Source organism: Oncorhynchus keta, chromosome 2 (genome assembly GCF_023373465.1).
Source record: "Oncorhynchus keta strain PuntledgeMale-10-30-2019 chromosome 2, Oket_V2, whole genome shotgun sequence".
Taxonomy (NCBI): domain Eukaryota; kingdom Metazoa; phylum Chordata; class Actinopteri; order Salmoniformes; family Salmonidae; genus Oncorhynchus; species Oncorhynchus keta.
In genome coordinates, this window is record NC_068422.1 from 31290663 (window position 1) to 31304298 (window position 13636).

At 44.7% G+C, this 13636-nt stretch overlaps 1 protein-coding gene across 1 annotated transcript in view; it reads left to right on the plus strand.

The window, feature by feature from the left end:
* The window catches only part of LOC118361194 (anaphase-promoting complex subunit 1-like), a 55908-nt gene that overhangs the window by 22206 nt on the left and 20066 nt on the right, over positions 1-13636 (plus strand). The window contains exons 18-28 of the mRNA XM_052475213.1: positions 87-274; positions 590-664; positions 1321-1592; positions 2708-2799; positions 3009-3157; positions 7538-7616; positions 8857-8893; positions 9359-9432; positions 9543-9721; positions 9844-10070; positions 11818-11936. Of these exons, the coding sequence (XP_052331173.1) occupies positions 87-274; positions 590-664; positions 1321-1592; positions 2708-2799; positions 3009-3157; positions 7538-7616; positions 8857-8893; positions 9359-9432; positions 9543-9721; positions 9844-10070; positions 11818-11936 (1491 nt within the window). The remainder of the gene's footprint in view (positions 1-86; positions 275-589; positions 665-1320; positions 1593-2707; positions 2800-3008; positions 3158-7537; positions 7617-8856; positions 8894-9358; positions 9433-9542; positions 9722-9843; positions 10071-11817; positions 11937-13636) is intronic.

Here is a 13636-nt window from a genome sequence, read left to right on the forward strand (position 1 = left end):
CAAGTTTGATACATATAAATGTCAATTTTCTGTGTGAAATGGATGTAATTGTGCACTGTCTTACATATGCTTCCTCGTGTCCGTAGTGAGGAAGTGCCTCCAGGCGGTGCGCTTCATCCTGCCCAAGGAAACGGCCATGAAGGTGCTGATAAAGTGGTACAACATCTACAACGCCCCCGGGGGGCCCAGCGCACACCTTGAGTGGAACCTGTTTGTCACCTGCTTCATGACTCTCATGGGCTACAACACAGAGCGGCTGGGTTGGACACGTAATGTGAGTCGCCTTGGCAACGGTGCTGTCATTCCCAAGAGAGAGAGTGACTTAAAGTAGACAGTGCAGAGCCCATGCAGGATTGTCACAGTGCAGGATAGTCTTACTGAATGTACAGTCTATACCCAAGTACATAGAAGTGCCTCAATCTAGGTCATACCGATGTCACCAAAGCCTGCACATCTCTGAAATCCAGACATAGAGACTAAGCCACAAATGGTAGGTTGGCAAGGCAACACAGGAAGGACCGATGTAGTTTATCAGATGGTTATCTGGTCTGTAGCCCAACTATGCTCTTGACCTTTGTTCCCCCTACAGCTCCATTTTGAAGTGCCTCTCTCTCCTGTGATTGCACCAAAGAAGGCCCGGCCTTCGGACACAGGGTCTGATGAGGTAGGTAGGGGTTACCCTCGTAGACCATGCTTTATGTGGAAAGCACAAGACTATTCATGTTACTCTCAAGCTCTGAATCCAGACAGAGGCTAAAAGGAGGTAGTGATGAGGTCAACTTATGAGTGAATTTGCTTTTCTGTCATTCATAATAAGAATTTCATTAATATGTTGAATTCATATACAGACCACTACTTTGAAATGGTTGAAATCTGCTCCAAGTGCACTGTGATTTATAGATGTATAAAAAAAAACAAAAGTATTGAAGATTAGGGTTAGGTTGATAAATAACCTGTAGTCTTTCTTTCCTTCATCCGTTTGCCCTGTGCATTATAAATTCATGTAGAATGTTAGTGGTGTTGTGGAGGGAAAGTGGTGCTGTGCTGGAGCATGGAATCCTGGAAGGGGTCATGGCCCAGGGTTAAGGGTGCACAGTTGAACTGGGGAGGTGTTGTGTAGAGTTCACCCTCTGGCTGAGAGCGGTTACTTAAGAAAGGAAGTGCATGTTGGGAAACTGCTGATTCAGACCAGGCACAAATATTGTTCCTTAATCCACTGACCTTTTTGTATGTGTGGCTTTGGGCCCTGTTGTATGCATTTCATTTAAGTGTGTGTTTCTGTGTGGCTTTGTGTGTGTGACTATGCATATAATCCACCAGGACTGGGACTACATGTGGTGCTCAGACTACCACAGACAAGTGGTGTTCAGGCATGGGTGTGGTGCTGTGAGTCTGGAGTCCACCGACACCTCTGGCTGTGAAGAGTCTCTGTCTTCCACCCCTGCCCTGCATCTGGACCCCTCTGCCCCACTCTTCCCCCACATCCCAGCCCTGTTCTACGTGCTGCACTTGCTCTATGAGGAGCTGAAGCTGGACGAGCTGCAGAGGAGCGGGGGGCGATCACTGGTGGGCCTTCTGCAACAGTTGGCCAGGTACTGGTGCTCTGTCTTCACAATCTAGGTTAACGCGCTTAAATAATCTTGGAAACCCATATATTAAACCTTGCGTAATTGAGTCATATGCTCAATTTGGTTCTGGGGAGATGAGAAAAGAAAATATACTAATGAGACTAGTGAAGGTCCCCCCCTAAACGTAAACTCTCAGCCAAAGTATGCGCCAAATGTCCCCTCTCCCTCCGAAGTTCAAGAGATGTGAAATCGTAGTTTGTCCAAATAATAATTGAAGAAATCTGCACACCAGAACCAAGTTCCTCGTTAGTTGTTACATCCCACAGTCTATTGACGGACACCTGGACAACATCCTGTCCACGATAGAATCACTTTCAAATGACTCCAGTTAAATGTTGTGGATTTATCATTGTCAGTCGGATAGCGATGGCCATTCAGAGGCGAACTAAAGCGACAGGTCGCAGGTGCATCTTTTCAATTCAGAACGAACACAACAATTTCATGAAGCTGTTAAACATTTAAATGGAGAAGTATGTCCGATGAGTCACTGCTCAATAAAACCTGATGAGTTTGGTCTCTCCTAAAACGTTAATATTACCAGGATAAGAAAATGGCATTTAAACGGTTTCAAGTGTGTCATGTGGCCTCGTCAACAGTCCCATTTTACGTTTAAAAGAAGAGCTGAAGTGGGAGAATCAACTGGCGCTTGAATTGCTTAGTGCTTATTTGGCCTTGCTTTATTGTCCTGGTCATTTAGTATTACCAGGCTGGTTGACACAACAGTTGGTGTTTCAGCCAATGAATAATTGTATTCACTGTCATTGCCATACATACTGTACAAAGAGATACAGTAGCTAAAGCACAGACCAATCTGGCAACCCGGCTAGGCCTGTACCGTAAGGACCTCACTACATCTAACCCAGCCTGAAACCCCCACGTTAGTACTAGACGTTTACGTGGGTGTTCGCTTAGTCATAGTTCTGATTGGTTTATCTGCTTCTGGTTGTGTTTAGCTGTCTGTGTAAGTGCTTCACGGTGAGGGTAGAGCAGGTTGGATATTAAAAGTATTGATTCAATGGCTCAGGTTAGATTAACAGCTCCTCTTATGACCTGCTAATTGTTGTACTATTTATTAAAAGGGATCTGCAGCTGGAGGAGTATATCGATCTGTACTGGCGAGATTACCCCTCATTCATCACCACGTTCAAGGAGTCCTGCATCATAGATCAGGGTAAGAGGCAAATCAACCTCTAAAGCATGTGTAGTCCCCTCTGCTCACATAGAAGAGAGGGCATGTCTACTACCACTTTGGCTTTTCATTTTCCTAATATTGATTGAAAGGATGGTCTGACTGTGTGATAAGGACAGGTGTGTCTGTAGTCGCAGAGCCTGTTGTGACACTTTGAATGACAGTCTCTGTGGCCCCTCCCTCTCCTGCAGCCCAGATGGAGCAGATGCAGCGTCCATCCTTCCTGAGGGCGGAGCCTCCGTGTGTGTTCAGCTGGCTCAGCAGCTGTCTGAGGGGTGAGGAGGTAGCACCCTTCCCCTATCTGCCCGGCATCTGTGAGAGAACCAAACTACTGGTGCTGGTATGCTATCATCGTCTTATCTTTTCTATCTTTTCCTCATGACGACAAGGGCAATTGATGGAACCATCTATCGCTAGGGTTATGTATAGAAGGTGGGAGTTTTAGAGTTGGGTTGCGATATAGACATCTCCAATAGGGGGTGCCACAGACGAATGAAAACCCTACTAGGGAATTACTATTTACGTTGTCCTTGGTTTTGGTGTGAGGAAAGTAGATTTCCCATCACCTTGGTTAGCTACAGAACGTGTGCCCAGCTAGATGACCTCACCACCTGACTGCCATGTTATGTAAATACACTATTGGACAACAAATAATTCCTGAATATTTTGAGTGACCAATGTCAACACGTAGCCGTTTGTGTTCTAAATAAACATTCTACTCCCTGGGTTGCTTTGCGGGCCCTAGCCCCTGTGTTGCCAATGGCAATTTCTGTTCAAACATGATTTCCCAATTAAAAGGGGTCATCAAGCATCGACACACACACACACACACACACACACACACTGCTTAAATGTCAAAGGGCTATGATATAGGGCTTCATGCCAATCAGGGGGAGAGCGAGAAAGGCATTTTGCCTATTCGTAAAGACTAGGGATGTGCATCTCTCCTTTCCTTCGATTTGACGGGCATCTACATACAGTTGAAGTTGGAAGTTTACATACACTCAGGTTGGAGTCATTAACTTGTTTTTCAACCACTCCACAAATGTCTTGTTAACAAACTATAATTTTGGCAAGTCGGTTAGGACATGTACTTCGTGCTTGACACAAGCCATTTTTCCAACAATCTTTTACAGACTTATAATTAATTCACTGTATCACAATTCCCATGGTCAGAAGTTTACATACACTAAGTTGACTGTGCCTTTTAAACAGCTTGGAAAATTCCAGAAAATGATGTCATGGCTTTAGAAGCTTCTGATAGGCTAATTGACGTCATCATTTGAGTCAATTGGAGGTGTACCTGTGGATGTATTTCAAGGCCTACCTTCAAACTCAGTGTCTCTGCTTGATATCATGGGAAAAACAAAAGAAATCAGCCAAGACCTCAAAGACCTCCACAAGTCAGTTTCATCCTTGGAGCAATTTCCAAACGCATGGAGGTACCACGTTCAAATCAAAGTTTATTTGTCACGGCCGCTGAATACAACAGGTGTAGTAGACCTTACAGTGAAATGCTTACTTACAAGCTCTAAACAATATTGCAACAAAGGTGTTTGATGAACAGTAGGTATAGAAGTAGTAAAGAGTATAGAAATAGAAATTAAACAACAGTAAAAAGACAGGCTATAAAAGTAGCGAGGCTACATGCAGACACCGGTTAGTCGGGCTGATTGAGGTAGTATGTAAAGGACTGCATATATGATGAACAAAGAGAAGCTGTAGTGTAAAAGATGGGTTGGTGGGTAGCGGGACACAATGCAGATAGCCCGGTTAGCCAATGTGCGGGAGCACTGGTTGGTCGGCCCAATTGAGGTAATATGTACATGACTATAATTAGTGACTATGTATATATGATAAACAGAGTAGCAGCAGCGTAAAAAGAGGGGTTGGGTGGGGCACACAATGCAAACAGTCTGTGTAGCCATTTGATTACCTGTTCAGGAGTCTTATGACTTGGGGGTAAAAACTGTTGAGAAGCCTTTTTGTCCTAGACTTGGCACTCCGGTACCGCTGGGGTGGCTGGGGTCTTTGACAATTTTTAGGGCCTTCCTCTGACACTGCCTGTTATATAGGTCCTGGATGGCAGGCAGCTTAGCCCCAGTGATGTACTGGGCCATACGTACTACGCTCTGTAGTGCCTTGCGGTCAGAGGCCGAGCAATTGCCGTACCAGGCAGTGATGCAACCAGTCAGGAAGCTCTTGATGTTGCAGCTGTAGAACCTGTTGAGGATCTGAGGACCCATGCCAAATCTTTTTAGTTTCCTGAGGGGGAATAGGCTTTGTGGTGCCCTCCTCATGATTGTCTTGGTGTGTTTGGACCATTCTAGTTTTGTTGTTGATGTGGACACCAAGAAAGTTGACCTTTCATCTGGACAAACAATAGTGCACAAATATAAACACCATGGGACCACGCAGCCGCCATACCGCTCAGGAAGGAGACTTGTTCTGTCTCCTAGATAAGAACTCCGTCCCAACCGGGTCATTGTTCATTTGGAAGACCCATTTGCAACCAAGCTTTAACTTCCTGGCTGATGTCTTGAGATGTTGCTTCAATATATCCACATAATTTTCCTCCCTCATGATGCCATCTATTTTGTGAAGTGCACCAGTCCCTCCTGCAGCCAAGCACCCCCACAACATGATGCTGCCACCCCCGTGCTTCAAAGTTGAGATGGTTTTCTTCGGCTTGCAAGCATCCCCTGTTTTCCTCCAAACATAACAATCGTCATTATGGCCAAACAGTTCTATTTTTGTTTCATCAGACCAGAGGACATTTCTCCAAAAAGTACAATGTTTGTCCCCATGTGCTGTTGTCCCCAAACCGTTGTCTGGCTTTTTAATTGCGGTTTTGGAGCAGTGGCTTCTTCATTGCAGAGCGGCCTTTCAGGTTACGTCGATATAGGACTCATTTTACTGTGGATATAGATACTTTTGTACCTGTTTCCTCCAGCATCTTCACAAGGTCCTTTGCTTCTGTTCTGGGTTTGATTTGCACTTTTCACACCAAAGTACGTTCATCTCTAGGAGTCAGAATGCGTCTCTTACCTGAGCGGTATGACGGTTGCTCGGTCCCATGGTGTTTATTCTTGCGTACTATTGTTTGTACAGATGGACGTGGTACCTTAAGGCGTTTGGAAATTGCTAGTCTGTAAACAGTTGTTGGAAAAATTACTTGTTGCACAAAGTAGATGTCCTAACTGACTTGCCAAAACTATAGTTTGTTAACAAGCAATTTGTGGAGTGGTTGAAAATTGAGTTATAATGTCTCCAAACTAAGTCTATGCAAACTTCCGACTTCAACTGTGTATGAGGTTGATGGAATTGTCCGTAGAGCTTTGAGACAGGATTGTCTCGAGGCACAGATCTCAGGAACGGCACCAAAAATGTATTTAATGTCCTCAAGAACACAGGGGCCTCCATCTGTCTTAAATGGAGTAAGTTTGGAACCACCAAGACTCTTCCTAGAGCTGAGCGCCTGGCCAAACTGAGCCATTTGGGGAGAAGGGCCTTTGTCAGGGATGTGACCAATAACCTGATGGTCACTCTGACAGAGCAGAGTTCCTCTGGAAATGGGAGAACATCCCAGAAGGACAACCATCTCTGCAGCACTCTACCAACCAGGCCTTTTATTTCTAGAGTGGCCAGACGGAAGCCATTCCTCAGTAAATGGCACATGAGAGCCCACTTGGGGTTTGCCAAAAGGCACCTGAAGGACTCTCAGACCATGAGAAACAAGATTCTCTTATCTGATGAAACCAAGATTAATTTCTGGCCTGAATGTCAAACATCACATATGGAGGAAACCTGGCACCATCCCTACGGTGAAGCATGGTGTTGGCAGCATCATGCTATGGGGATGATTTTCAGTGATAGGGACTGGAAGACTAGTCAGCATCGAGGAAAGATGAACGGAGCAAAGTACAGAGAGATCCTCGACAATAACCTGCTCCAGAGCGCCGAAGACGTGAATGTTGATTATGGCAGCCCCCCGCACCTCTGATTCAGAGGGGTTGGGTTAAATGCGGAAGACTCATTCAGTTGTACAACTGACTAGGTATCCCCCTTTCAACAAAGTACAGAGGAAAGGGTCTGAATACTTATGTAAATTGTGATATTTCAGTTTTAAAAAATGCCTAAACCTGTTTTTGCTTAGTCATTATGGGGTATTGTTTGTGTAGATTGAGGGGGAAAAACGATTTAATCAATTAGAATAAGACTGTAATGTAACAAAACGTGGAAAAATTCAAGGGCTATTTTCCAAATGCACTGTACATGTGTGTGTGGGCGCACGCTTGTGTGTGTTTTTGTCTGTGTACTCTGCCATAATTAAGCCCTGGTCGGATGGAGGGCTGAATCACTAGCGGTTTAGGTGTAGGTGGATCAGGGGGACTGTGCTGATGACCAGGCCTTGTGCGTCTCCTTCCATCAGGCTAAGTGAGGTGACGCACGTCACCGATGAGAGACTGACAGCCTGTCATGCAATTACAGATTCTCTTTACCCCATCACTGTCTCGTTCTCTCTCTCTCTCTTTCTCTCACTCTCGTTGACCCTCTCACTCTCGTTTACCCTCTCTCTCTTGTTGACTCTTACTTGCACACTCACCCTTTCGTTCTGTGCCCCTGTCTCTCACCCTCTCTTGCACACTAAGCATCTCTCTGTCTCTGTTTCAATAGGCCAGACACTGACGTTTGTTTCTCTGTCCTACCTCTCCCTCAGAGCTACGCCCTGTACATCATTGGAGATGACAACGCAACTTCAGTTGATGTGTCAAAGTATCTGGCCAAGCTCTCTGCAGGTGGGTTTGTGTGTGTCTGATTACTGAGCAGTGTGTGCCCAAGATAACGAACAACCATCCCTGGGACATGCCTCCCACATGCCTTACGCGTCCCCACATGCATGTCACATCGGTCAGTCATTTCCGCACATGAGGGAAGAGGTTGTAAGACGGTACTGCCATGCTGTCTCTGTCCTGTTTCTTTGTTTAAAGAGAGACTGAGAGATTTTGGCATTTAAGGCCTTGTTCTACTTACCAAGAGTTAGATGAACGGCGTACCTATTGGCTCCAGAGTGGCGCATCGGTCTAAGGCACTTCATCTCCGTGCAAGAGGCATCATTACAGTCCCTGGTTTGAATCCAGGCTGTATCACACCCGGGCCGTGATTGGGAGTCGCATAGGCCGGTGCACAATTGGCCCAGCATCGTCCGGGTTTGGCTGGGGTAGGCCGTCATTGTAAATAAGAATTTGTTCTGAACTGACTTGCCTTGTTAAATTAAGGTTAAAATAAATAAAATGTTCAGTCATTGTGCTAATGCTAGTTAGCATTAAATGCCATGCTAGTTAGCATTAGCTCGCAAACCAACCGCTAACTTCCTTCATGCTGCACACAGATACAAATGGTATCCACGAGTTCATCTGACCCTGGGGAAGCAAAACAAATGCCAGAGTCTTGCAGTATCCTTTTAAGTCAAGTCTCCATTTGGCTATTATTACTTTTACCTTTTTTAAAGGGGCTGCTATCAGTAGTAGCAAAGCGCTCGCCCAATTTCTGTAAAAAGCTGAGGGATGGGGCTGGAGAACTGTAACCACGCTCAAATTCATAGACTGACCATCCATGATATTAAAATGATAGCCTCAAAACATGGTTAAAACGATATATAGTGTTTGTTAACGAAGTATATTTAAACAAGCTTATTATTTGGGTACAACTAAGCTCATGAGGCATTTATAATTTATATTCTTCAAGAATCAATGGGTACATGGCATTTTAATTTGTCAGTCCGAAAATGTGTGTAGCAATTGCAGATTGCCCTTTTAATGAAGTTTCCAAAGAAATGTCCTTGGAAGTAGCGCTGTAAATGTAAAGCTTCATTATTTGCAAGCATGATAATCTGAATGGCATTTTGGAATCGAGTATGGGCATTATGGTGACGATTGTGAGGCTTTGTCATTCTCCTGTTTTCTCTGACCCTTTTCACAATTCCTTTATTGTGACAACTGAACTACAGCACTCGTGTGGCGTCTCTCTCTCTCACAGGCCAGAAGAAGACTGTCATTGAATCAGCTTTGAGGAGGTAAAAACTTACCAGGAGCACATCCTGAATCACTTCCTTCTTATAGACTCTTTATTCCCCATAAAGCATTTTCCCATAAAGCCAAAAGAAGGGTTCACTCCGTTTTATTAACTGGGTAGTTTGTGTCCTGGATGCTGATTTGCTGAAAGCCATGGTATTTCAGACAATATACAATGGGTAGGACTCAAAAATACATGCTTACTGTTATATTTATGTTGGTAACCAGTTTATAATGGCAGTAAGGCATCTCTTGAGTTTGTGATAAATGGCCCAATATACCACAGCTATGGACTGTATCCAGGCACTCCACGGGGCGTCGGGCATAAGAACAGCCCTTAGCTGTGGTATATTGCTTAAATATACCTCTAGTAATAGTAACAGCTATAAACTAGACTTTTGTCCTAACATTTTATCCATGATTTTCCAACTTGAGACGGAGAAATGTAATCCCTGTTTCTCTTCCAGACCGAGCTGTATGAAGCCTGATGCTCCAAATGAAAGTTTGGCTGTAAAGCTTGTGGTTTGGCTAACATCAGAAGGTAAGACTTTACATCAGACCTAGAAAAATCTCCACAGCCTGTCTGTTATTGCTATGCTATGGATTATTTGCTGGTGTGAGACTCTTTTTACATTCATGTGTTGTATTTAGGTTTCACATTGAAAGACCTGGAATCTGTGCCCTTTGGTGTGGCTCTGCCCATCAGAGATGCTATCTACCAGTGTCGAGAGCAACCCTGCTCTGACTGGTCAGAGGACGTCTGCCTATTGATTGGGCGACAGGATCTCACCAAACAAGCACACAAAGTGACCGTGGCCAAAGGCAAAGCTGTAAGTGTGAGTTTCTGGGGTTATTGGATGGTTTGGTCTTCATCCTTTACAACCTTGTGGATTTAGTTAATGTTTCTGTTTCGTGTGTGTTTGTTTATGTGTGTGTGTGTGTGTGTACTCAGACGGTGGGTCTGGGGCTGATGCTGGAGGCTCCAGCCACCACAGAGGCAGAGGAGGAGGAGGATGGTATGACAGATCTGAACCAGGACGTAATTAGTCTTATCTGGAGCCAGGACCTGCGCGTCCATGAGGCCAGACGTCTACTCCAGAGCTCCCGACCAGTCAGGGTCAGTGTGGTTCACCTGCCTGAGGTCAGCGACCACGAGTACATAGAGGAGAAAGAGAACAAGTGAGTAATATCTTTCAAGTGATTGCAGCTATCGTAGTCTCATTCAAAAGCTGTCTGGGCCCACGTTACAGGCTATATCCAAATTCTGCTTAGTTTCAACCTTTCTTTTTAAATTATAAAGGGTGCACTTAAACAACCCTATGTAACTCCAAATCAATCAAACTTCTGTGAAATCAAACTGTCCACTTAGGAAGCAACACTGATTGACAATAAATTTCACATGCTGTTGTGCAAATGGAATAGTCAACAGGTGGAAATTATAGGCAATTAGCAAGACACCCCCAATAAAGGAGTGGTTCTGCAGGTGGTGACCACAGACCACTTTTCAGTTCCTATACTTCCTGGCTGATGTTTTGGTCACTTTTGAATGCTGGCGGTGCTTTCACTCTAGTGGTAGCATGAGACGGTGTCTACAACCCACACAAGTGGCTCAGGTAGTGCAGCTCATCCAGAATGGCACATCAATGCGAGCTGTGGCAAGAAGGTTTGCTGTGTCTGTCAGTGTAGTGTCCAGAGCATGGAGGCGCTACCAGGAGACAGGCCAGTACATCAGGAGACGTGGAGGAGGTCGTAGGAGGGCAATAACCCAGAAGCAAGACCGTTACCGCCGCCTTTCTGCAAGGAAGAGCAGGAGGAGCACTGCCAGAGCCCTGCAAAATGACCTCCAGCAGGCCACAAATGTGCATGTGTCTGCTCAAACTGTCAGAAACAGACTCCATGAGGGTGGTATGAGGGTCCGATGTCCACAGGTGGGGGTTGTGCTTACAGCCCAACACCGTGCAGGACGTTTGACATTTGCCAGAGAACACCAAGATTGGCAAATTCGCCACTGGCGCCCTGTGCCCTTCACAGATGAAAGCAGGTTCACACAGAGCACATGTGACAGACGTGACAGTCTGGAGACGCCGTGGAGAACGTTCTGCTGCCTGCAACATCCTCCAGCATGACCGGTTTGGCTGTGGGTCAGTCATGGTGTGGGGTGGCATTTCTTTGAGGGGCCGCACAGCCCTCCATGTGCTCGTCAGAGGTAGCCTGACTGCCATTAGTTATTGAGATGAGATCCTCAGACCCCTTGTGAGACCATATGCTGGTGCGGTTGGCCCTGGGTTCCTCCTAATGCAAGACAATGCTAGACTTCATGTGGCTGGAGTGTGTCAGCAGTTCCTGCAAGAGGAAGGCATTGATGCTATGGACTGGCCCGCCCGTTCCCCAGACCTGAATCCATTTGAGCACATCTGGGACATCATGTCTCGCTCCATCCACCAACGCCACGTTGCACCACAGACGGTCCAGGAGTTGGCGGATGCTTTAGTCCAGGTCTGGGAGGAGATCCCTCAGGAAACCATCCGCCACCTCATCAGGAGCATGCCCAGGCGTTGTAGGGAGGTCATACAGGCACGTGGAGGCCACACACACTACTGAGCATCATTTTGGCTTGTTTTAAGGACATTACATCAAAGTTGGATCAGCCTGTAGTGTGGTTTTCCACTTTAATTTTGAGTGTGACTCCAAATCCAGACCTCCGAGGGTTGATAAATTTGATTTCCATTGATCATTTTTGTGTGATTTTGTTGTCAGCACATTCAACTATGTAAAGAAAAAAAGTATTTAATAAGAATATTTCATTCATTCAGATCTAGGATGTGTTATTTTAGCGTTCCCTTTATTTTTTTGAGTGGTGTAGTTGTGTTGGCTATTGTTCTGATGCCTCTCTCTCCATCCCTCTCTCTGCTATCTCTCTGGGCAGACTGTTGCAGCTTTGCCAGCGTACCATGGCTCTGCCGGTCGGCCGAGGCCTGTTTACCCTCTTCTCCTACCACCCTGTGCCAACGGAGCCCCTACCAGTGCCCAAACTCAACCTTACTGGTACTGTATCCCTTAGGCCTTTCTCATACCTGTGTGTGTCTGAGAGATTGTGTCTGTCTTCAAACTAGTACTGGCCAATATATCAAATTCATTTGAATGTATGTTTTTGCGTGATATTTCAGATGTCTGTATCGCAAGAATGACTTTTTAAAATATTTTTGGTGCACCTTCTCATTTACACCAGAGAGCTGAATATAATGACAAGATGCTCCTACAATGGGAGTCGTTGTCCCAAAACCGGGAAGGCAGGCGACAAGCTTATGTTCAAAATGAACCTCTAGAAACGCATTGGGCTTATTTTGGACAGGTTTTGGCGAGTGTGAAACCTCTCGCTTTGCCTTTTCCTCTCTGTTTACACACACACCAAGCCCCTGCCACTCACACCAACAAAGTTGAGAGATCACTTCTTCCTCTCTGACAAGTGGTTTCAACTCGCTATTTGCATTTGAGGTTTGGTCCAACAGAATTGGTAATATGGCCACTGAAACACATGGAGACATTATTTTACTGTAACAGAGAAGATAAGCCTTCTAACGAGACCCTTTTTTATGTCTCAACTACACATTGTGCCCAGAGCAGACACTACTAAAACAGGAGTATCAATGAATGTTGATTCTGGAAAATGAATGCTCAGTTTGTTGCGCGCGGCATTGCGGTACCACATACCACAAGCAGCATTTTAGCCAAAGACTGTTATACTAGCTGTCTAGTCTGTGTTTTCTAAATGTGCAATAAGCATAAAACACAATTTTATAAGGAATGGGCAACTCGTTCTCATTCTGAGGAATAAGGTAGGCCACTTGATTTCAACATCTGAACAAAGTGGACAGGCTAGCATGCTGGTCAAACAGTTGGAGATGGACAGAAGGGTGTGTTCATAACGATTCAACTGTTCTACCTTGTTAGTTAGCAAATAGATCCAAGTTGGCATATATAAAGATTAGCAAGCTACTCACTAGAACATTGACTTGTGCTTGAGAGATTGTTTGAGACCTGTTTTGAATTTTCTATAATGCCTTCTACAAGAAGTTAGTCATTACATTTGTATCAAAAAGGGCATTTTCATAGAACGACTTGAAAGCCAGATCAGGGATTATTGCAAAAAAGCAGGTTAAACTATTTTGATAAAATAATTTAATTGTTAGTGGGGCTTAAATTTAGCCTTCATTTCACACGCCCTCAATTTTTGAAATGCAGTGTATTTTACATTTACTTGTACATAAAGCTTATTTAGAGAAAACATTGAAATCGTGAATCTTAAGTTTGAAGAGAAAAATATATATATTTTTAGGCCATATTGCCCAACCCTACTTCAAACACGTTTACAGAAATAGTTATGACAAAACATCAAGTACAGGAATATGTTGTTTTTCCTTTGAAGATCTGAGTAAAAAGGCTTTTCTCAGTCTGTCTATGCAAGTTCAATCTATGGGTGCGTTTTTAACAGCAGCCCACAAGAAAGCTCACAAAGCTCACTTTAGTCAGTCTGGATCTGTAATTACAGCTGGTGCTTCAGTGTGTTGCTTTTTAGGACAAGGGAAAGAAAGCAATGTGTGTGATCACTGTGAGAAGCAGAAACGTATTTTGAACCCGGCAGGCCATGTTTACATTGCTCCTTGGTGCTAACGTGATTCTGGCCTAAATGTCGAGAATGCATGCATGCGTGTGGAGTTTGTCAGAATCCGATATGGAGTCCTGTG